The following is a 24197-nucleotide window of genomic DNA, read 5'->3' as shown; positions in this document are numbered from 1 at the left end:
GCTTTTCGAGTGGTATTACCAAGGGAGTGTAAGTTGTAAAGAGTAAGCACCATACAAAAATAGTGTTGTTATCATTAGCTTTGGCTCACTTACTTACTCCTCCCAGGGATCTCTGGGAAAGTCATTATAATATTGATGAATCTGTATTTTCAGGCTCTGTGCAAACATTAGCTAATTTTCTCAGCAATTGAGGGACAGAGGTAGGAGGTTATTTTCAGCTGAGCATATACTGCTGTAATGTAAACAGGGAGGCACCGGGCAGCTGCTGTTGTGTCGTGTCACTGCAAGCCCACAGCTGGCCCTCCCCAGCACAGCACTTAGGCAGAAAGGGGGCAACTTCCCTCCTTTTCCAGTCCTCTAGTCACCTGGAAAAGCCATCCCTCTTCCAGGTATGGAAACCTAGAGGAAAATCAACGCACCTAAAAGCCTTCATAACTGAAATAACTGAACTGTCTTTACGTCTGGAGAGATGCTAGGTTTCCATTTCACGTCATCCCTGCTCTGGATTAAGAAGTCAAGTATCAACTGGGCAAGAACCCACAGTCGAGCTGCTACTCCTGTGCATTCAAGGTGCCTAGAAGAGAAGACCTGTGGATCTACATCTCTTTGCAATTCCACATATTATTCTTGTAATAAGACTTTCATTGTTATTACCTGTCTGTCCTTTTGCTGCCAGGAGAATGCAGAAGCTAATAATGCAACTCCTGTGATGTTAACGTCAAAACACACAAGCAATGCAGAATAAATTCTCTGAAATGTTACATTTCAGTTTGTAATAATTTCTAAAGTATAGATTAAATGGAAGACATGAGCGTACAGTTCCTAATTTTTCTTTTTTTAAAAACAAAACCAAACCAGAATCATAACCTCTTAGAGATGGAAAAGTCCCATTACTACATCCAGCTAGTAGCCCTAAATATGTTTTTAGACCATCATCTAGTTTAGTTTTCCCCTTACATCTTTCCATGCATGCACAAACTGGTTACTTTTTCTTTGAGCTCCCCTTTTCATTATCTTTGGCACCATAACAGACACACAAAGAGATGTTGACTCATTTCACTGCTGCAGATGGAGATCTCTCCCAGCCTTCCCCTCATGTGATCTCTGTGTCCCCTGGTCACGGGACAGTAAGTCCTTTTGTCTCCAAGTGATGGGTGGCTGTGGTCTGTCCTCACATTACTGAGTTCTGGGAGTGCAGCAGATGACACAGCTCATGTGATGAAGTCGGCAGCCTGTGGTCTGCTGGACAAGAGGTGGCTTCTCTTGAGAAATTACAGGATTGCGTGACTGCGGAGAGCAGCAGCCCCTGATGTTCCAGCCCTGCCCGCCTTTGCTATAGTAACAGTGGACTGAATTGGGGTAGATGCAGCCCTGGGGGGGTGCCCAGTCAGACCATGTTGTGGAGACTGGTTCCCATGGCATGAGGTGCTGCCTACAGCCCCAGAAATCTCTTAAAGGAAATCCACTCTTGTGAAGGCATCGGAGTGCAGGGGGAACATCAGCAGTCCCAAAGTTTCGGAACAGGGGAGGTTGTGTGGGAGCATGGCACTGCAGAGGCTTCTCTCTGTGAGAAGTAGAGCTTCTATTCTGTGAATCCACCCAGTTGTTTTTTGGGCCTGAGGAGTCTTTCAGCACCCACAGCAAGGCCTTCAGTGGAGAGCTCTGCTGCTTAATTGCACATTGTTTCCAGAGCTGTTTCCTTCTCTTTGTTTCCAGCCTTCCACTCCTAGTTTCATCACATTTTAATAGTATTATGAGGAAAAATACTTAATTGGAAAATGTATGTTTACATTTATTGAAATATGGTTCACATGAACCACTTTCATTACCACCTTTTGCTTTAGTGCTTGTTATTTTGGTTGCAGCATGAGTCGCAAGACTAAAGTTGTTGTGTTTCTAAATGGTGGGAAGGGTGTTTCCTGGGCATCAGATCTGCCAGCCCCTAGTATCTGTGTTGCAGCTCCAGCTGGGGTTTCTTAAGCTGTCTTAAGCCTGTCTTGCCTACTAAGTTTGGCTGAGAAATAAAAAAACAATGGGTTATAGAAAGTTGCAGATTTCAGTGGCTGCACTGAAGAGTTTTGGGTATTTTCACTAGTCAGTGTTAAATAGGAATATAAATGTAGCCTGCAGTAGGGCCTCAGTATGCTTCAAGAGGAACCAACATGTTTGTGTCTTGCTTTATCCTCTTAGTAGTGGGTAGACAAGTTCCAAATTTCCTTCTCTCCTACAATAATTATGGCAAGATACTGGGGGGGACAGTGGGGGAAGGTTTTAAAATAAGGTTTTTTGTGTTTCAGTGCAGTGGTCAGAAAAAAATTTCATGGGGGTGTTTTTACTCAATTTTCACACTTCAAAGTTCTTAAACTACTGTTGCTTTTAGAAGATGCTTGCCTCAAATCCCCTTTAGCTGAATCCAGAAGCAGCCAGCTAAAACAGGGCTTGATAACCCATGAGGGAACCCATTTCAAATCAACAGTGGTACATGCACAGTGTGACCAGATCGTGGAGATTCCAGCATTCCACCATCTTTGGCATGACCACCACCAATTCCGGCATTTGTTTCAGTGATCAACACTTCAGGCAAGTGTTTTGGGCACTACATTGAGAAAAAAAAAGCATAATGTTTTGTGGAAGTGTGTTGACATCAAGAGGAACTTGTGTGTCGGTGAGGATGATGCGCACAAGCAAGTATGATTCCCACAGATACAAATAGCTTTTGACAAGGATGGAAAAGTAGAAGAAGAAGGAAAAAGAAAATGCAGCAGGCAGGCAGGCAGAAAGAAAGAAAGAGGTGAGAAAAAGAAATATGAAGGAGAAAGCTGTGTCCACCAGATGATCCATGCCTGGAGAAAGCCTACAGTTCTTGTGCAGACAGCAGTTTCCATGTCAGTCCATGAGAGATGCTGGATACTCAGTACTTCTCCCAGTTAGATTCCAGACTGAGATGCATATGTATGGAATAGAATCCCAAGCTCTGGGCAAATATTTCTGCAAATCCTGGTGCTGGAGTGTTTTTATCCAGCAACATGAAGGGATGGGGCTTTCATGGTTACCTCACCCCACTTTCTCCATAGTTCAGAGCTTAAACCAGGGCTAGAGTCAGGTGCCTTTCCACTGTTGCAGTGTGTGTAGTTTGACTGTTGGCAAACAGTTCTGGTTGGAAAAGGTTTAGTATGACAAAAATTGATGTAGTATCTTACGCCTCTAAACTGCTCCTCTTGAAATTCCTTGTACAGTGGCATACTATGTTGGGCAGGTGGAGTGGCAGGATAATAGATGCAGTGTTATCCGCTGGCCTAGTTGCAGAAGTACATAGCATGTATTTATAGACTCAGTAAGGTTTTTCCCAGCAGAATCAATCGTCTCATAAACAGCAGTTGGCTGCTAGTGCATGGCATGCACTTAGTCAGAGGCACTGTCAACATCCGGTGGGAATCATTGGTTTCCTGGTTCTGGAGCATCTATCTCTGAGCTGTGGGACGTTCCTGAGTAAGTCTTCTTGCCCAAAAGGGCTGTGGAGCTGGTGGAGTGTGAGGGGCCCTACCAGGGGCCCTGCTTGCAGGGAGGGCAGCTCTGGGGGTAGCAGTGCTAGCAGGGAAGTGGCAGTGGCTGGACTTCCATAGAGTCCAGCCTCCTCTGTGAGACAGACCATGCAACTTCCTCCCAAGGTTCACACTTAATATTGTGAACAAATGTGTTGGAGCACTGGAGTGCAGTGTGCAGCTCAAACTGCTTCTGTGTTGAAATGCATTTTTAATGATACAAAGCCATGCTGGGTGTGACAGCATTACTCATTCCCAAAGGTGAGAGGTGGTCTCACAAGCCTGCTGTGATGTTCCTTTTAAGTGAGTCCATGGTCCTGGAGAGGGAAGGCTCTCCAGGCAGCTGGTATACTCCATGCCTGCTGAAGAGCTCGGAAATGAGGTGAGCACGTGTATTCAGGTGCTCTCCTACCCTTCTGCCCCTACCAAATAAGGGTTACACCATCAGAGTGGGATCCTGTCCCCATGCCTGAGAAGATCTCCAGAGGACATGAGGACCTTGGGAGCAGAGCGGTGGATGTCTGTCTTCAGCATAAGCCAGCTTCTTGCAGTTGCAGACCTCTCCAGTGTGCCAGGCAGCAGTTAAAAACACATGCCAAGTTTTAAAGAAGTATTAGTCAGAATTTCCTGCTCTCTTTTTAGTGTGCTGGGGTGGGAGGGAATCAGCTCCATGGGTTGAGAGTCACATGAGTCCACATCAAGTGTTTGAGCCTGCAGTAACTGCTGGACTGCTACCACATGCAAAGAAAAGTGGGTATTTAGGTGTTCTATCATGTTGGGACCTCAAGGCCCAGCATTTGCAAAGTCAAGGAGCAGGGGTCACCCGCTGTTGGTCTGTTCTAGCTATGGCGGCTCCCTGTAAGATGGTTAGATAGGATTCCTAACCAGATGTGTCTTTAAAGTGGGGTGAAGCAGCGGGGAAAGGGACATGGTACAGAAAAGGAGACATGGTGCAGGAACCACAGGAGGAGGAGGGATGACCACCTCCCTGAGGAAGTGCAGGAGGTAAACTCAGCAGCAGAGTGGAAGACCAGGTGTGAGAAGGGAAGAAAGTGGACTAGTAACAGACTGCTGGGGGAAAGCCGGCTCTCACTTGCTGCTCTTACAGCTACAACTCCCACTTGCTGCTCTTATGGCTACAGCTCTGTACGTGCTCATGGCCTTCCCCTGGCAATCAGAGTGCCTTCACCCTTCTACGCTGCTAAGTGAATGCTTGTTCGGGCAGAGATCAGGATGACATTCCCATGATCATTTAGGAAATCGTGTGTCAGAACTGAGAGCTTCTCTTGAGCCATCCTCTGGTTGGAAAGGGTCTTCAGATTTGAATTACAGGTTCTAGGTACCAGAAGGGGATGGTGGGAAACAGGTTGCCAGACACTGAAGCTGTTTTAGCTCTTGTGCCTGTCTGAGTGGCTGGATAAAAGTAAAGCTTGATTCCTGCTGAGTTTTGTGCTATGAAATGCTGAGCTCAGAGAAAGCGTTAACAGCTGGGTGACAAGGGCAGGTGTGAAGTCTGGTGACCAGTGTTCTGATTTTGCAGAAACTGAGTATCACCTTTGCAATTCCAGCTTTATTCCTCTCCCCTGTGGCAAGCACTGCACATGTGTGGGGGCTCATGGAGTGATCTCATTCTCTCCCTTCTCTCTCCCTCTGTCTCCCTGTGTTGTCCCCTCTCTTTCTGCAGGTCAGCGTGGAAGTCTTGGTAGAATACCCTTTTTTTGTATTTGGACAAGGCTGGTCATCCTGCTGCCCTGAGAGAACCAGCCAGCTCTTTGATTTGCCATGCTCCAAACTCTCGGTGGGGGACGTCTGCATATCGCTCACGCTCAAGAACCTGAAGAATGGCTCTATTAAAAAGGGCCAGCCCATGGACTCAGCTAGTATCTTGCTGAAGCATTCAAAGAATGACAGTCTAGCTGGAAGTAGACACAGGTATGCGGAGCAGGAAAACGGGATTAATCAGGGAAGTGCACAGATGTTAGCTGAGAACGGTGAACTGAAGTTTCCGGACAAAATAGGATTGCCTGCAGCACCTTTGCTCACCAAAACAGAACCCAGCAAGCCCCCAGCAACGAGGAAGAGGAGGTGGTCAGCCCCTGAAACGCGAAAACTAGAGAAATCAGAAGAGGAGCCACCTTTGACTCTTCCCAAGCCTTCTTTTATTCCTCAGGAGGTTAAGATTTGCATTGAAGGTCGATCCAACCTAGGAAAGTAAAAGTTGTTTGGGGAAAGGAAATTAGGCTATCCCTTGTCATTTTTATCCAGATTACTGTACTGTAGACTAAATAACCCAGTATTTACATGTTATCATCTTATTTTAGGTTTATGTTATAACCTTGTTGTTATAGTTGCAGCTGGTATTATGCAGGAGACTGGTGCATATGTTTTTCCACAAGTGTTTGTCAGTGACTAGGTTTATCGAGAGCTACAGAAGGGGCAGTATCTGCTTCACACACCCTTAGTGGAAATGAATGTGTTGTCATGGCTCCTGTTTTCTAACACCTCGTGTAGGACAGGGTCCAGCTGTGATTTTGTTTTCTTTTTGTCGCTGTTTTTTTTTTGTGTTTGTTTTGTTGTTTTGGTTCCTGTTCCAGTTTTTTTGGGGAGAGGTGAGGAGAAGGGAGCTGTAGCAGAGGTGTGTGTCAAACATGGGATGCGTGTGTGGGTGTGTGTGTGTGTGTGCGTGGGTGCATGCCAATCCCCGGGGCGGGACGGCTGCTCTCTGGCGGGTTGGCGATGAGGTTTCCTCACCCCAGGTGGATGCTGAGGACACAACCCTTGGGTGTGTTACTGAAAAGAATCAGACAGTCTCTGATGTTTTCAACAACAAGCCAACTCTTACTCAAGGCTCTACTATACATATATATATATATATATATTTGTGTGTGTGTATATGTATATATATATTTTTCCCCCATGGGGTCTGACTGCACTGATTTTTATTCCTAAAGCAAACTGCCACACCACATTTCCTTTCTGCTTGCTAGTGCAGTTCCATTGCCCGGAGTCAGCGATGGGGAGGCTGTATGGACTCCTGCGCCGGTCGCCCTGCAGGGTTTTCCTTGATGGCGGGGGGGGGATGGGTGTGTGCATGTGGCGTGGGTGTGCGTGGGTGTGTGAGGAGGCCTCTGGCTCTGTGGATCCGCCTGGCTCAGGCTCACTCCTGTTTCTGTGCAGTGTTAGACAAATCGACCGGGTTACGCCATTGACATTTGCTTCCACAAGGTAGATGCAGACTGCCCCTTTGAGATCACAGGCATCCATCGTTTGCAGTTAGGTTGCAGATCTTTAACTCTAGTACTGGTTTTAGTTCATGGTTATGGACAACTGGTGCCACTTCTTTCAAATTGCGGTGTGTTGACACAGGAATCTGCTGTTGAAGATGAACCTAGAATGTCTTTAAGCACTTAAAATGCTGTTCACACTTTATTGCTGAGCATCCTGGTCTAACACTCAGTACGTACTGTATATCACTTTAATCTGCTCGGAAAGCAACAACAACAAACAAACAAATCTCTTCAACACTGTAACTACATGCAACTGTGTAAAGTTTTCTCACAGGCAAGATGCTGAAAGTTTTAATGTGGTTTCAAAGGGATGAATGTGAATTATTGAACTAGTATGTGACAGTCATTGTCCACAAAGGACTACTTAATAGGAGGCACTTTTTAAACTTTAATGCTTGAGAAAGAGTTAAAGGCATATGCGAGCTGACATAATAAAAAAAAAGAATAAGAGAAAGGAAAAAGGAAAGAGGAAAAAAAATCATTGTCCAGTGTTTTTGAAAAAGATGGACTTTAAAGAATCTTGCAATTTGCACATCTTGAGTTTTATCATTTGTGTGGTATTCCTGCAGTTTTTACCTAATAATGTTGTGGGGTGGGGGGGTCTGAAAGAGCATAAACAAATGTAGCAATTACTCACTAACCTGCCTACGCTCTAGGCCATTTCATAGGGTTACGTTCCTTTCGGAGTTCATTTTTGGTCTTTCTACCGTATCGGCCACACAGAACCAGGTCCTACCGGGACACCTCTGAGAATTTTTCTTCAGACTTGCTGAGAGAATTTTCCACAAAAAAACCCATTTCTATAAGTAAGCAAGGTGTTTGTTTGTTTTGAAAACAAACCTATTGTTATTTTATTATTATTATTATTATTATTATTTGTTATTTTAATGGCATCGTTTTCTATTGGAAAGGCGACATTTCAAGAGTTTGGTACAAACCAAGTAGGAGGGGGGGATTCATGCGTTCAGTCTTTTCTTTCCCCAGGTAGGGCCGGATCCTCTGAGGTGCTGTGCACCCAGCCTCCTGCACAAGCCTCGGGGAGGTGCGAGTATGAAGTATGCCGGGGCTGAGTGCTAAAGCCTGTCGCTGCCTCTTGAAAGATCCCAGTGGGATTTCAGTGGGATTGCACTCGGGCCCTCCATGAGCAAGTGTTTGTGTCGTCGTTTTTGGTTGGCGAGTTCACATCCTTCAAGTAGTTTTGAAGAAGCTGTAGTCACAGGGAGAACAGGATATCAAAGTCCATCATTAGAAACACGGTAACCTAAAGTGAACAAATATATTTAGTCTTGTTTTCCCTCTCCCCTGAAATACAGCGCTTTTCTTTAAGAGAAGAAATGTTAACCCCAAACCCCATCTTTGACTCTTGTTACTTGTTACTTGAAATTTAGCTCACACCAGACCTAATTGTTTTTATACCATATTCTGGGGTGCACCAAAAAGTTGAAATACGTTTAAAATAGCTTGAAACTTTTTTTGAATTTCCTTGAATTTTATTAACCTCTCGGCAGCCTACCAAATAGCTGAGTGGGTTTCTTCTCACAATCACACAGCTTAGTTAGTGCTTATTTGTTAATATTTCTGCTCAGAGAAGTTGCTTAATCTTCCATATACTCTGCTCAGGGCACTTGCAATTTATTGTTTTGTTTTGTTTCCTGGTTTTTTTTAAGCTTTGATGGTAAAGGAATAGAAAGAATTACAGATTTTAATTCACAGTCGTACCACTATTTCTGTACTTCATGTGTACTTGGAAAAAAAAGAAATCTCAAGTAAAACCATACACATACACATTTGTGGTTAATAAGGACGCAGGGGCTATTAAACTGACTGGATCTATTCAACTAACACTAAAAAAAAAGAAAAATTAATAATAATAAAAAAATACATTTGGAGCAATAGGAATGTATTAGTTCTGTGCTTGTATTTCAGACTGAGGAATTCTTTCCAAACAATTGTCCCCTTCCATGCTTTGGCTTTTGTAGGATGTGCAATACTTTACGTGCCAACTTAGACTCACCTGTGCGGTGTTAGCTAGATCTCATACCCACTTCTGATCTCCCCTGGTTTTGTCTCTTTGTAATTCTTTCTTTCTACCTGTCCCCTCCCCCAACCCTGTTAATAAGTCCCTCCCTGTCCTCCCCCCTCCAAAAAGCCCACACCATATTAAGGGTAGAAGATCCCTTGCCCCGGGAAACACAAACCTATTTTGTATTTGATGTTTAAAAAGATCCAGGAAGAAAAAAAAGCAAAAAAAAGAGATGTATTCATGTCTACATGGCAGCCAGGCAGAGGGTGGCACGCCACCATATGGCCAAGCGCCACCTTCCACCTGGACACACGCACACAGGAGCTGGCTCCCACTGGGGCCAAGTCTTTGCAAGGCGGGGCTTTGCCTCTCCCTCTGGCACTGAGCATCCCTTGGGCATCCCCAGACCCAGGAGTGCCATCGATCCCCAGGGCAGGGGCACAATACCACTCGCAAGCACGGGGATGCTGAGGTGAAGCTGAAGGAGGAGGCTCAGCCTCTGCTTCTGCGTGGTGGCCGCTTCACAATAGTAACTAACAGTAGTTTTCTTTCTGTCTGTTTCTTTCTTTCTTTTTGTAGCAGGCCTCTTTAGTTTACAACAAAATGCATACAATCACCAAGAAATTAGTCAGGGCAAAGAAAAATAAAACAAGAACCTCTTTATAGGGATTTCTAAAAAAAAAAAATCTATCTGTCTGTCTGTCTATCTATCTATCAATCTATCTATCAATCTATCATCTATCTATATATCTATATATATAAAGTGACTGTTCCTTATAGCGTTCAACTTAGGCATTGTTTCAGTTTGTCTGGGCCACATCGTGGGAAATTTGAGTTTGATGTCACTTACCTCGAGTCCTCTGGTCGAGACCCGAATCGGAGTCGCTGTTGACCTATTTTACCATTTTGTACCTTGCCCTTAGGCTTGCTTTCCCTCGAAGATGCAGACCTCGGGAGGAGGGGAGGGACACACGTTCCTTTTTTCATTCCTTTAATTCCTTCATCCCACTGTCGCTTCGTTCGACCTGTCGTTCCCGTCATTTTCTCAGCATGGGGAAGTGACATCACTACTCTCGTTTCCCTTAAATCAAGGAACATTTAGAAACCTTTCACACCTTTTACTCAGGGATGGGGCTGGCGTATGTGTGGTACACTGATGTGACCAGAAGCAGCACTTTTACTGCTCCGGAGTAGGGATGTACAATGTTACAGACAAGTTTGGATTTCCTGCATCTCATGGTTTAAACTTTGTAGATCTCACTTAGATTGCAATACAAAAGCAGCAGGCTCAGCATGAACTGTAGCTGTTGGTTATCATGAAAATACACTCTCTGCAGAGATTTATATTACTTTAAAGTGTGTTGCCAGTAGTAAAAAGGAAATAGTGAAATTCTGTTAATTCTTGCAACTGCTTAAAAAAGAAAAAAGCTTGTGTCAAGGAGAGCGAATTCTCAATCTTTTTAAACACTAATAGTGTTATTTCAGAGTGGCTCTTGGCGCAATGCTCTGCATGTCCTGGGACCCAGTTCTGCAACACTTATACATGTGCCCATGGGAGGTCTGGGCTGGCCACCCAAGGCTGCTCAGGGGCTTGCTATAAAGCACATGTATAAATCTTTGTGAAATTGAAGTGTAGTTCAGTCAGGGCCAGATCCTGATTTTAATCAGGCACCTGGAAAAATATCGAGGTTCACCAGGGCAAAAGCCTTGGGCAGGTGGAGGGGATGTGGCCCATTGAAACACTTTTGCTGTCCCAGAAATTTGACAAGTGGCAGAATGGGACATGCAGTCATACAGTTTCCATTTCTTCCCTCCTCATCATCACAGGTAGCAGCAGAGTCCACTGTGAGCTCTGGCCAGTGCTGATGTGAAAAGCAAGGGGAATGAACGTACCACGGGAGTGGAGGCAGTAATTTCCTTTTCTCTGGTTTTTCCAACCCTCCCACTCCCCCAAATCCTGTAATATATAGCAAAATGAGAATTTGTTGATGCAGATATGCATATGTGCACACACACACCCAGGCAGAAGTGTCTGTTTGCACACAAAGAAGTTATGTGTGCATTTTTTTTTATGTGTATGCCTACATGTCCACTTGATTCCCTGTCCTGAGGACAGCCTTGCTTTGTGCCCATAGGGAAATTCCAAACGCGTTGCACACCTCTACTCCAGAGTTCAATTTCTTTTACATAGACGACCTCGCTTCAGATGTGTTACCTTTACTGATAGGATCTTTTCTTGTAGCACTATACCTTGTGGGAATATTTTTTGATGTAAACCTAATTTGAGAAGCTTATTAAAAATAGAAACTTTTTTTGAAGCACTCACATTGAGGAGTACAGGTAATGTTTTAAAAAATTGCACAAAAGAAAAATGAATGTTGGAATGATTCATTCAGTGTTTGAAAAAGAGATGGCTCTGTTTGAACAGTGAGTTTCATACCTTGTTTGTAAAAAAAAAAAGTTTTTAAATACAAAAGCAGAGAAAGGTTGAAAGTTACATGTTTTTTGTATATAGAATATGTCATGTCTAGATGATCTGATTTGTATTGGCTCTGGCCAGGAAGAATTACTACTTAAAAGGCTCTTAAAGAACAACTGTGCTTAATTTTCTGTTCGTGTTACATGGGTCCCATTTCTGGGGAATGGAGTCACACTGTTTATTCCTGTGCTGAAAATACACCTTGGAGCAGCAATTCTTGAGTGCAGCTACCGGGCACTTCGAAGGGTGGCTACTGTGCAGAACTAGAGTCTCACTCTCCAGTTGTATTTTGGCTTTAAGTCTCTTCCACCTGCGCTGAGGGAGCCCCTGGCAGCCCAGAGGTCAAGGCCAGTTTTGAGGGAGGCCTTGGCCGTGCCCTGGGCAGGCATGGCCCGGCTGGCCCGAGTGTGGGGACTCTGCTGGTGCTGGCAGCCCTCGGGTTGAGAGCTGCTGCCAGCTGAGCACAACGTGCATAGTTTCCACCTGAGGCCTTTTGGTCCCATTCTCTTCTCTCTCTGGGGATGCTGTTCCACGTTTTTTCAGCACTTCCTGTTCCAGACGAAATCCAAAGAGTATAACCCTGAGCGAGAAGTGCTTGTAACAAGGTATTCTTGCCCAGCACTAGCAGCAGAATGGTACCCAAGGCGACCTGGCCTTCCAGCCCCTGTCACTGCCCCTCTCCCCCACCACTGCTGCCAGAGCGCCAGGAGCAGCTGGTCACACAGAGCATGTTTCCAGTAATGGTCTTGACCAATGGCAAGACTGATGTTTTTCAGAAGCCAAAAGGAGAGGATCCTGAAGCAGTTTCTGAAGAGAGGATCCTTTTCCTGTCCAAAGATTGAGCTGGGCAGCTGGGAGCTGGTGGCAGGGTGGAGAAGGCAAAGTTTCAGGGTGCTCCCATCCCCCTCCCCAGAGGTGACCCAAGCTTCGGCTCTTGCAGGCACATGGGGCAGGAATGCTTGCCCTGTGCGAGTGACCCCTGGGCACTCAGAAACCAGCCCCAGTTGTGTTACGGTGAAGTGCATTCAGCCAACAGGTAGTATTTATACAATAACTGTCTCTAAGGTTTCTGTAGGTTTTTTTCTTGTTGTTATCTGAAAGGACTCAAGTCTTCCACTGAGGATTTTATGGAGGCTTCATCCAAGGTTGTTTCTTTTTTGTTAGTTTCTATTTTGAGCAGTTAAAGCTCCTGTGCCCTTTCCCTCGACCACGCAGCAGGTGTGCATTGGAAGTGTTGTTTGCAGCGAACAGAGTCACTTGTTGAAGCTGTCCTTGCTGTACTATGGGATTGGTGATGGGCAGAAATTTCAGGGCCCAGATCCTTGGCCAGGGTGGAGCCAGGGTGGGACCACTGGCTCTGCGGGCAGTGTAGCTCTGCCCCTTCACACCCGCTGGTGAGGGGATCCCACCCTAGCATTTGCTTTAGAAGTCCAGGACCCAGGTACTCTCCCATTGAACAAGCTCTGCAGAATTCTTGTTCCAGTCCATCGGGTTTGGATCTGGGCAGCTGAGGGGAAAAACGGGCCAGGGGTGGCTGCAGGTGGCTTGGTCTGTGTGTTTGGCCTGGCTGTCAGGCCGGGCACTTCGCAAAGTTACTAATCTGGTAAGGCATAGATGCAACTCTTCACGACAGTCAGCTAATGTTGAAACTCACTAATGTATGTATTTGCTCCTTTTTTTTTTTTTTTAATAATATATTAACTTGTTGAACACTGTTCTTTTCGCAGTGTTACAAAAGTGGGGGAGGGGGAATTTCCCAACCTTTTTCAGTTTGGGTGAGCTACTGAAAACCATTTTGTACTAGCTATGTCATCGCTCCCGGCAGCAGCTGGCAGCGGCGCTTGGCCGAGCCGGGGTCAGGTCCAACCATTCGACATCAGTAGTTTTTAAAGTAATTCTTTTTTTTTTTGTCTGGTATTACTAATGAGGGTTACTGCAAATCACACTTCCAGTGTAGTTCCTAGTATAGGCCCAGTAAAAGGGATATCGCAGCTTTGTGTTGGGGAGAAATTGAGCTGACATGGCCAGTACAAAGGAGAAATAGGGAGGGAATAACGTTTTGCACCTTATTGAAAAGAGGAGAAGATTTTAAGTGCATACAGACATAGTTAAGAGCTTTTATTGTGACAGGAGAACTTTTTTCCATATGCGTGCATACTCTCTGTAATTCCAGTGTAAAATATTGTACTTGCACTAGCTTTTTTAAAACAAATATTAAAAAAAATGGAAGAATTCATATTCTATTTTCTAATGGTGGTGTGTCTATTTGTAGGATACACTCGCGTCTGTTTATTGAATTTTATGGTCCCTTTCTTTGATGGTGCTTGCAGGTTTTCTAGGTAGAAATTATTTCATTATTATAATAAAACAATGTTTGATTCAAAATTTGAACAAAATTGTTTTAAAGAAATTGTCTGTATACCAGTACAAGTTTATTGTTTCAGTATACTCGTACTAATAAAATAACAGTGCCAATTGCAAAAGTGTGTTTTGTCTTTTATGACTGAAGGGGAGAGAGCTTTCCTAGGGACATAACTTGCCCAATTTATTTCCCTGCCCCGTCCTCCCCCAGCCCCGCCCTGGCAATGCATTTGAGTGTTTGCTTTTATTTGCAACGATGCCGAAAGGCACCTGTACCTTCCCACCTGTGGCCATAAAATGCTCTGCAGACTGTCAGAGTGAAGCTCTTTATTGTGTAACAAAAACCTTGGAGCAGTTGGGATGATTGGGCCGCACGCACGCGGATGCCACAGCAGAGGGAAGGGGGGCAGTGCTCTCATCACCATCTCAGCAAGGCCGAGCAGGGCAGCGAAACACCAAAAGCCCATCAGCTTTTTGGCCAATTGCACAGAAGCGCTTCACAGTTATCGCAGGCAATGCCAGGGAGTTCTGAACTGCTGATTTATGTATGAAAACTTCAGCCAGTAAACATTGGGTCAAATAAATGTTGTGGAGGGCTTGCTTAAGCATCTGGGTGACCACAAATGAAGTGAAGGCTGCAGGGGGTGGTCTGTCCTGTGTCAGGGGTGCAGAGCTGTGCCAGCATCCACTCAAGACATGCTTCAACCCCACCACCCCTGGCAGCTCCCAGCCTGCAGGGAAGGGCTGGCCCACTCCCACATGCTGGCCTGGCTGCTGCAGAAGGCAAACTGCTGTTCTTGGGCCTTGGCTTTTTTTTCCCCCCTCTCTTCTACACAAGGCCAAACCTGGCACTGGTTGCAAAAGCCCTCCTGGCTCCAAAAAAGAATTTTTGGTATAAAACTGGTATTAGCAACTAAACAGCACCATCCCTTAGTGGGGGATGTGAGATGGTGATGGATAGACACCGTACATACACTGGCAGAAAGCCGTAGCAACAAGTCTGTCACGAGAGTGGAGTTCAATAGGTACAAAGTAGGGAGTGCTTGGTTCAGAAAAGCTTTAAACTCTCATCTTGTCCTTGACTGAAAGCACCTGTCCCAACACAGTGGGGCTTGGCCAACAGCTGCCGCATTTCTTCCTTATTCCCATCCTTTCTACCCCTGATATTGACTAGCTGAAAGGAAGAGACAGGCGTATTTTGTATGGGAAAAGCTCCTCCAAAGGCAAACAGAGGCTTCTTCTGACCCTGCTTACAACTCTCCACATTTACAGGGTGTCCCCATCCTACATTCATCCCCACTATGCCCTAAGGGAGAGGAAAGCTGCGTGGAAGCACAGCCAAAGCCCCTGCCCCATGGCCGATGGGGACTGGCTGTTCCAATGAGCAGATGGAATGTGTTTCTTCCAGAGAAAGGAGACCTGTGTGGCTTGTTTTGCATCTGTCACGATGCTGGCTTGAGGCCCAGCCCTTTAACAACTGCTCACACCTACAAGGAGGTGTCCACGTGCACTCCTCGAAGCCACCACAGTCACCGGGGAGCGAGTAAGGCTGCTCCTGTGCCAAGCCCTTCCCTCCCAAGGAGAGTTCCAGCAAGCCAGGCTGTGCAGGCAGGAGCCCACCCTGCAAAACGTGCTGCAGCAAGGCAACCCCAGAGCAGGACTGGGAGTGCCAGGGATGTTAGAGGTGTCCTTAAGTTTCAAGAAGCCACAGGCAGACACGCTCAGCAGGGATTGCTTAATGATGTAATGCTGCCCTTTTCAGCATCCCCACTTGTAGGTCTTTGGTGTGTTAAACTGCACCCCTGTGGAGCCCGTGGGCCGAACCTCAACATTGCCCTTGGGAGCTCAACAATTGCCTGTCTCGGGGTAGCAGGCATGGCCCTGGCCTACAGCACAGGCTGTGACATGCACAGCATTCCTCTGGACAGGATGGGGTTGGGGTGTAGGGGTAGAGAAGACCTGGTTATGCAGAATAACTCAACATCAAGCATTATTAAGCACTTACAAATTTCATTTCCCACAGAAGAACACCAAATAACAAAAAACCCAGTTAGATGTGCAGGTGAGGTAGATCCACAAATGGTACATGGCATTTGTCAGTGGTTGTGGTCTTGACTTGGACCATCCTGCCAGACAAAGTGTGTTCCCAGCTCCCTCTGCCTCAGTTCCTTGTGGGAGTGGCAGCAGGCTTGAGCAGGGTACAGGACCTGGAGCTAAGTGAAGATAAGGGCAACTACTGCAGCACAGGAATAGGTGTTAAATGGGGACTCAAGCGTTTGCTTTTTTTTGTAAAATTTCCAGCCTGTCTCAGAGCTGCACATGTACAGTGTCAATGGTGAGCACTGACATAACTGAGGGTTTTCCTGAACAAAATTCACATATAACTGGGCGAGATGCAGACATGCCAGGTCAGCCTTCATGCGTCTCATTTTTCTCTCCTGCTCACTTTCGGAGAGGAGAAAATGAAAGAAATCATGCTTCTTATCAAAACAATGGGAAGACCTGCTATGCAGAAAACCAAATACCTGACATCAAAACTTTATCAGTCACTATTCATGGGATCAATATCATTCACAGCCTGAAGAATTTGGGGGACAACTTAAGATTAGCCTGTCCCTCTTGTATTAGTGACTGATCAGAGGTATGTGCAGGAGGGGAAGGGAAGGAAAGCAGGTATAAGAATGGCCCCATTTTCCACAGTTGTGGAGAGGCTGCCTCCCCTTGCCCCCAGCACCTGCCCTTTGGAAAAGAAACTGTTCTGAGGACATCATGGAGCTGCTCGGTTTGGTGTGCGTGTGATCTTTTAAAAAAAATGTTTACAAATATATATATTTTTATATGCATATGTATTTCTTAAATTCCACTTAGAAATGTAGCTAAAAAAAGTAGAAAAGCGCTAGCAAGAGTGGGCATGAGACCAGCAGAGTGCTGCACTTCCCACGTGTGAAGGCACCAGTGTGGAGACACACCTGTGGTCAGGCCTGGGCCAGGGCAGTCTCACCCCACTCCTGTCAGAAGTGTCTGTTTGCTTCTGTACCCCCTCCCCCTCCCATGACACAAACAGAGGAGCCGGGCTGTCCCACAGCCTTACTGAGGCAGAGAGGTCACACTGCCCATGCTCTGGGCCCAGTGCAGCTGAGAGCAGTAGGTGGCCTGCGCTGCCTTTTTGTGGCGAAGAAGCCTGGCATTTTCTTAACATGATGCTTCCAGGCTGGAGGGAACACAGATCAGCACCTGGATTCACAGGGCCTGCTTCTCATCTGCATTCACGTTTCTTTATGATAAATGGGCAGGACAAATGGTCCTTGCAGCCAGCACAAGCATAACCTGTGCTCACATCAAGCCCTTATCCACTTCCAAAGCAGAGGAAGGAGTCATCCCACAATTAAGAAGTATGCCCTGCATGTTAAATGGAAGACATTTAAAATACCAGGCAATTTAGAAGTTATCCTGTGCTTTTTCTAATGTGCACAACACACTTCAAAATCACCAGGGATCAGCTTGTGGCCTGGATTTGCTTCTCAGCATGGACAATTGAACCAATCCTTGTGCGTGGCTTTTTGAGCAGTCCAGCGTATAATTCTAGAGTTTCTCTTTGCTATTCCTTTTCCTACAGATCACTTTTTTGCTTTTCAAAGGAAGCCTGCCTCTTTCCACAGATATCTACAGGAGGGGAAAATAAGACTCTGAAGTACTGAAGTAACATCAGCCACATTATGATCTCAGCAGCAGTTTAAAGTAAGTGGCCAAGCATTATTAATTCATTGGTGCTCACTTTTACATCATTTATCATATTGAGCTACTGTGGTATTCATGTGGATGCAACCTGTATTTCCAAAGAAATTTTCATTGTGATTTATCAATTAATTAGCAGGCCATTACACTTTATTGAAGTGTTACCCAGAGTCTCCATTATTGCCGTTAGAGCAAATGTTTTAACTTCATCTCAGCCTGACAGTGTCTTGCAATCAATCAGGCTGTTCTGCCAAAAGCTCTCTCTTGCTTTGCATGATGTCAAGGACTGCAAAGGAGTGGTACCACATAACCAGAAGGTAATTTGATCCGTCTGGCCTCCTCCACCTGGCCACAGACAATGCACTGCACAGCGTTTTTATGTCTTTGCTAAATGGATGTGAGCAGGCAAGGGAACAGGGAGGACTGCAAGAACCGTCCCCCCCTTGTCAGGGTTACAACTTCAATGTCTTAAAAACCTGTTCCCAGAGACCAGGTAAAAGCAGGAACCCTGGTAATTCAATAACTGCACTCATGATAAAGCAGGCAAGCTCTGAAAAGTGTTCACCTGAATGATCTCCTCAGATGGGGGCAGGGGGGCCAGCACGGTTTTGCTACATTCAGTGCCAGCTTCTCTGAAGGGGCAAGTCCATTGAATAGGGAGATTTAAGTAAGAACAGCAATAACAGCCCTGTGAACTGAGAGTGACAGAGATCTGGCATTCTTAGCATCACATGTCACCAGCAGCCAGGCCTCATCTACCATCCACCTCTGACATTTTGCAGGCTGGCAGCTGTGCCGTAACATCCATTCTTTGGCCAGAAAAAAAGACTAAGAGAATTTGCTTTTTTATTTCTCCATGTAATTTCTTGCATCTTTTTCTCTTCCAGCCTGTGATTTCTGAAAGGTGCACTGCCAGAAAGTGGTGGTAGCTGACAGGTCAGTCTTAAAAAAGGGAATGTGTGAATGTGTGCAGGCGTTAACAGCCATGTCTGTACAAGCCAATTCCTTGTTAACTGAGGTTTCAGCAGCTATTTATCAGAGGGGGGAAAAGACCAGGTTAAGAAATGTTGATTAAAAAATAAAATAGGCACAACAATAAAAGATGAGGCTATTGCATTTTGAATCAATGGCACTGTGTTAATAGCATGACCTTCCCCTTCCAAATCCCAGCCATAGCCACTTCAAAGGCTACGACACTGCCATTCTGAGAGAGAGAGGGAAGTTTGCCACTAACACAACATGGAGGAGAAAGCAAAGGAAAAGAGCAGCCCTTCCTGCTCTTCTCCCCCACCCCTCTCTCCAGCCCCCCAGGCCTAGGCTAAGAGAAGACCTCGTTGTGCTGCTGGGTGACCCGGATGAACGTCGTTCTCTTGCTCAGCTCCTTGAGTTTGGCAGCTCCCACGTAGGTGCAGGTGGAGCGCAGCCCCCCGAGGATGTCCAGGATGGTGTGTTCCACATCCCCCTTGTATGGTACCTCCACAGTCTTGCCCTCCGAAGCCCTGGAGAAGAGATCAGTAACATGAGTGTGTTTACTGGAGCAATGTGGAGCTTAATACTCTGCAGGCTGCAGTTTACAAATGTGCCCCCAGCTTTACTGCTTGCTGCTTTTGCTGCTTGTTGCTCTCAAGCACTGACACTCCTCAGTTCTACTCACCACCAACACTGAAAACTAGAAGCAGACAGATCTTGCAGATGCTCCAATATCCCATGAGTTTATTTACAGATCTGCCCCTTCCTCCCCTCTACCATCTGCCTACAAGCAAGTGAAACTTCCAGCCTTATTGAAAGGTAAATTTGACTGTGAGAGCTGCAAGTTTTAAAGTGTAAGGAACGGCCAGACTCAAACAGAGAAATGTTGGAGCTGGTTCTCAGCAGGCACCACCCAGCACAGCTCTACAGAGGCTTCACAGCCCCTGGGCTATGTCCCACATCACCGATCAGACACAGATGGAAGTGCTCTGGCTGTCTCCTACCAGTGTGATTCTCCAGAGCTCAGAGAGATAGAGTGGGAAACCTGTTACAGAAACCTGCTGCACAGCTGTCCCTTGGAGCTAAAAGGTGATCTAGCATAATTCAGAGCCAGGCAAAAAGGCCAGAAAAATAGCAGTGCTGTGAATACTCTCAAGTGCTGATGCATGCCAGTACAGAGTGCACTGTTCCCAAAAAGCACATCCGAAGAGTTACATGATGGAAGAATCCAGGCAAATAACTTGCACTCCTCCTCCAGCTTTCTCCAGCCCCATGTTCAGCAATCCCTCCTGTAGCAGAGACCCTTAATCAGCAGCTGATCTCACTAGGCTTTAGAGCGAGCTCGTTCTGCCTGGCACACTGGTTCCTCTGGACAGGCAAGCCTTGGGAAGGGAGGGTCTAAGACAAATGTGGAGGGAAAAGGAGACACTTTCCTTCTGCCCTACAAAATGGAGGCAGAAATCATGGCAGGGGTCTGTCATTGTTCTCAATGTGGCTTTATTTCCTTCTTTCTTAAAAAAGTTTCCAGGAGACAGTACAAGAAAGGGCATGCCTGTTTGGAGGTTCCATTTGTGAATCATTAACAACAGCAACAGCTGCTATGTGGAGTACTTCAGTGTGAGCCTGGCTGTATTTCACCCTGTTAGTTTAAATTCTAGGTCACAGCTCTAGGCAGACAATAAAGGCGAAGTGTTGATATGCCACGTGAGTAAGGAGCCATGATTAATCTCCCTACATCTGATGAGTAATTGACTCTTTCTTGAAACTCTGAAATAAACACTGCAGTGAGTGGCCAATGGAAGATGGATGTGCCACTGGCATCTCACAGACTGCACAGGGCTTAGGGCTCTGTTGTATGGCCTGCACTGCTGGGAGTTCCCAGGCTTTCATTTTCAGCTCCAGTGCCAGCAGGAAGAGGCCAGACCCACAAAATGACACTCATGCCCCTATTCCTGACTTTTGGCCATGCCCACCTCTTCCAGTCAGAGTTGGGAGATTGAGCTCAGGCTCCAGGGAAACCTGCAAGATTGTGAGAGACAGTGCATGTCTCACAGGGGTTTGTGGAAACCAATGCAAATTCTACCACATCCTGCCATCAGAAGAGCTCTGCATGCTGTGCTGGGTAAGGAGTGCAGGGTTTACTGCATTCATGCATGACTGCCCATTCAGTTCATTACCTGATGCACGAATGCACCACCAGTTCAAATGTAAGTTCCCTGTTAATACGTGCTTGAGCATCCTGTGGGTCATAAGTTGCATTGCTCCTACGAGCATGAACACTTGGTGGTCCTTTTTTCAGTGCAAAATTTCAGAAATGGGTGACAGTTACAGCCACTACCCCGGGAGATGTCCCTGCAGTGGCTACAGTGGTGTTAGGAAGCTGGAGCCTGTGGATTGCCACTTTAGGCTTTGGAGACCAGAATCTACAAAAGTGGTGAACACCTAACGACACAGCCCCGAAGCTCTGACAGCTGAACACGTGCTAGTGCTCCTCCAAGTGTCACCTGATGAGCTGGGGGATGTCCTGTTGATCAAGGAGTAACCTGCAGATACCGTACTGGGGGAAGCACACTAGAAGAGAAGTGTGAGATCAGCTCTGTAGTCTTGTCCATGGGGATAAGGGGATGAAGTTTGTCATGAATATATACTCAAGCTGTGCTAACATTAACCCCAATATTCTTGTCCCCAGAGGAAAGGGGTTTTTAAGAGATAATGCGTTGCACACACCAAGCCAAGGCGTCATCTGGTCCCCAGGGAAGTGTGGGTGGAATTTTACTATGTGTATGCACACATTGGTGCACTATTATCTGCTGTAGTCTGGCCCAGGGGTGAGATCTGTATCCACATGGGTCTAAAATTGTGATGATAACTTTTTTAACACAGTGCTCAGGATGGAGGAGAGACATTTTAGTAAGTGTACTGCTATAGTATTAATCCCTACTGGCTGGTCCAAAGAGAGGAAAAGTGGAGTTTTTAACTTATGTACATTAAGACTGTGATGATGATATCAAAAGAGTTCACACTGGATTAATGTTCCAAGAGTTCCTCGATATGTGCCTTGCCGAGGAGTGACGTATAGGCCATAGATTGCTGGGCTTGCTGTGTTCTTGTGTGAGTGCCAAATTAGTTCATGCATGAGCACTAAATAAATTAATGCATGAGTGCCCAATTAATTAATGCATGAATGGACAGTAATTTTTGCATAAGCATTCAATCAGTTCATGCATGCATGCATGCCCAAATTATTTATGTCCAAACACCCTGTTAGTACACTCATGAGTGCCCAATATGATGAGCACCCAGCTGATTTCCACGAGCGCCCACATGGGTGGAGTGCTGGGCAAACATGGCAGGGTTCAGGTGGCATGGGTGGCCAGTGTGACCTGTGTGGGAGAAGGCCATGACCTGCATCATGCCAGAGAAGGCTCTACCTGGCTCCAAAAATGGTGTGAGCCACCAAACTTTCAGCGAGTCAGAGGAGCACACGACACCTCTGCTCAAGTCTATATAAGAAACAGCAGCAGCCCCTGGGAGAGGAGACACACCTGGACATGCCTGAGGAGAGGTGCAGCTGGAGGCACCCTTGAAAGGAGGTGCTCCATGCTACAGATGTGCACTCCCAAAGGGACTGCAGTTCCTGTGTGACTCATGCCAGAACAGGGACAGCTGTAAAGAGACTGTGTCCTGTGGACACCCCTCAGCAGAGCAGGCACAAAAAGAAGGAGTAGCAGAGAGAAACTATTACACACATGACTACAATGTCCTGTGCTACCCCCTTCTCACTGAAGGAGCTCAGACTGACTGAGTGTGGCCTGTGGTGAAAGTAAGGGGAGTTGAGACATGGCAGGGTGAAGAAACGTGTGGCTTAAGTGAAGTCTGGAAAAGGGGGAGGAAAGGTGTTTACTTACCTGTTTGGTTAATTATGCAGCAGAGACTAGAAGTTTGCAGTAGTTGGCAATAAAGAAAACAAAGTAAAAAATCCTCAAGTAGAGACTCTTACCAGCAACAAATGCCTACACACAGGCCACGCATGGATGTCCTGGGCTTCAGCTAAAATGTAGTTCATTTTTTTCCTAGTAGCTGGTACAGTGCTGTGTTTTGGATTTAGGATGGAAATAATGTTGGTAATACACCAATGTTTTAGTTACTGCCAAGCAGTGCTTACTGCAAGTCAAGGACTTTCCTCTTCCTCACACCACCCCACCAGCAAGTAGGCTGGGGGGGAACAAGAAGCTGGGACAGGACACAGCCAGGACAGCTAGGCCAAACTGGCCAAAGGGATACTCCATACCACGTGGGACCATGCTCAGTATATAAACTAGGGTGGAAAGCTGCCTGGGGCCACAGCTCAGGAACTGGCTGGGCATTGGTTGGCAAGTGGTGAAAAATTGTGTATCACTTGTTTTGTATATTATTAATGCTCTTGTTATTATTATCATCCCTTCCTTTCTGTCCTACTAAACTGTCTTTATCTCAACCCATGAATTTTGGGTTTTTTTCCCCAATTCTCTCTCCCATCCCACTGGGGAGTGGAGTGAGCGAGCGCCTGTGTGGTGTTTAGCTGCCTGCCGGGATAAACCATGACAATGGATTACACGGGCTGTCACAAAAGCTGGCACACTTGGCAGAGAGCTGCAAAACCAAGTCAGTAGGAACTGCTGTGGGTTTTGCAGCTCTGACATCTCTCCTGGAGTTATGACCCAAAAGTAACCCCTTCTCAGAAAGAAAGGTGATGACAGAGCAATTGAGGCTCTGTCATCAGCTGCTGGAAAAGGTGTGCTCAGGTGCTCTCAGCAGTGACTCTGACTCTTGCCAGCCACTGAATAGAAAGGGAGAACCATTTGCTTCAGACTTTTTTCCCAGGGTCCAGTCTGAGGTGCCCCACCTGGCCAGCTGAAGGCTGCTGCATAGAGGGATGTGTGTGGTGGGCAGGCAGGACGTGATGGTGCTCTGTCAGCCCAGCAAAACGTGGGTCAGAATAAAGGGGTGAGGCTGCCCTGTCATGAGGCAATCTTTTGAGTGGGACATATAAGAAATGGAGGAACTGTGGGTAGGTCTTCCAGGCTATCATTTGGGATACACAACAAGATGGTAAGCAGCAGCCAGCAGTTGGTGCTATTCTGTCTCTGTGGCCAAAATTTCACCCTGCAGTTAATATGAAGTGCCCAAACACAGCTTAGTAGCAGCTGTGAATTGCTGAGTGGCCACCATAGAACTGCAGCGTTCACACAAAACCTGTGAAATCTCAAAAGGGTTAACAAAAGCAAATTGGCTCGAACTGAACAATACCGCATGCAGCCTCAGTCCCTGCTTGCCTTATTTCTCTTCTCCCACAAAAGAAACATAAAAACTGCCTTTCAGAAATCCCTAGCTCTGATCCATATTCCTCATGGAAGGAGGTGAAAATGTAAAAATAAGCCAATATATAAATGACATAAGAGTAATGAAACTGCGTACACAGATTAAATGGGATCAGCTTGACATATTCATTACAAAACCAATTACTCTCATGACTTCATCCCCTGCTACAGCCATCTCACCTTACCTGTCAGTTTTAATGTAACTGCTGCAGGCTCAGGTTCTCCAGCCATCACGTGTAATTTTGAGAAGATGAAGTTAAGTGACAAGCAGTCTGATTCTGCAGGGGATGGAGCACACTGAGCTCCCCACTGCTAGAATAACAGGCTGTGAGTGCTCAGGCTCTTTTAAAGACAAAACAGCTTATTTGGGTCACCAATACAGACTTACAGCTGGGCTTTTTAAATGCATATAAAGGAACCCCACTGACTTGACCTGTCTGG

General features: G+C 46.1%; 2 protein-coding genes across 2 annotated transcripts in view; one reads left to right on the top strand and one right to left on the bottom strand.

The window, feature by feature from the left end:
- The window catches only part of ATXN1 (ataxin 1), a 161481-nt gene extending 147667 nt beyond the window's left edge, over positions 1 to 13814 (top strand). Inside the window, 1 exon segment of the mRNA XM_010402885.4 lies at positions 5227 to 13814. Coding sequence (XP_010401187.2) covers positions 5227 to 5757 — 531 coding nt within the window. The 3' untranslated portion in view covers positions 5758 to 13814.
- A 188-nt stretch (positions 13815 to 14002) lies between these two features.
- Positions 14003 to 24197, bottom strand: part of GMPR (guanosine monophosphate reductase) — a 42486-nt gene continuing 32291 nt past the window's right edge. The window contains exon 9 of the mRNA XM_039548905.1: positions 14003 to 18926. Within this exon, the coding sequence (XP_039404839.1) occupies positions 18746 to 18926 (181 nt within the window). The 3' untranslated portion in view covers positions 14003 to 18745. The remainder of the gene's footprint in view (positions 18927 to 24197) is intronic.

This window comes from Corvus cornix, chromosome 2 (genome assembly GCF_000738735.6).
Source record: "Corvus cornix cornix isolate S_Up_H32 chromosome 2, ASM73873v5, whole genome shotgun sequence".
Lineage (NCBI taxonomy): Eukaryota > Metazoa > Chordata > Aves > Passeriformes > Corvidae > Corvus > Corvus cornix.
The sequence above is the reverse complement of the archived record's forward strand: the minus strand, read 5'-3'. Positions and strand labels throughout refer to the sequence as shown.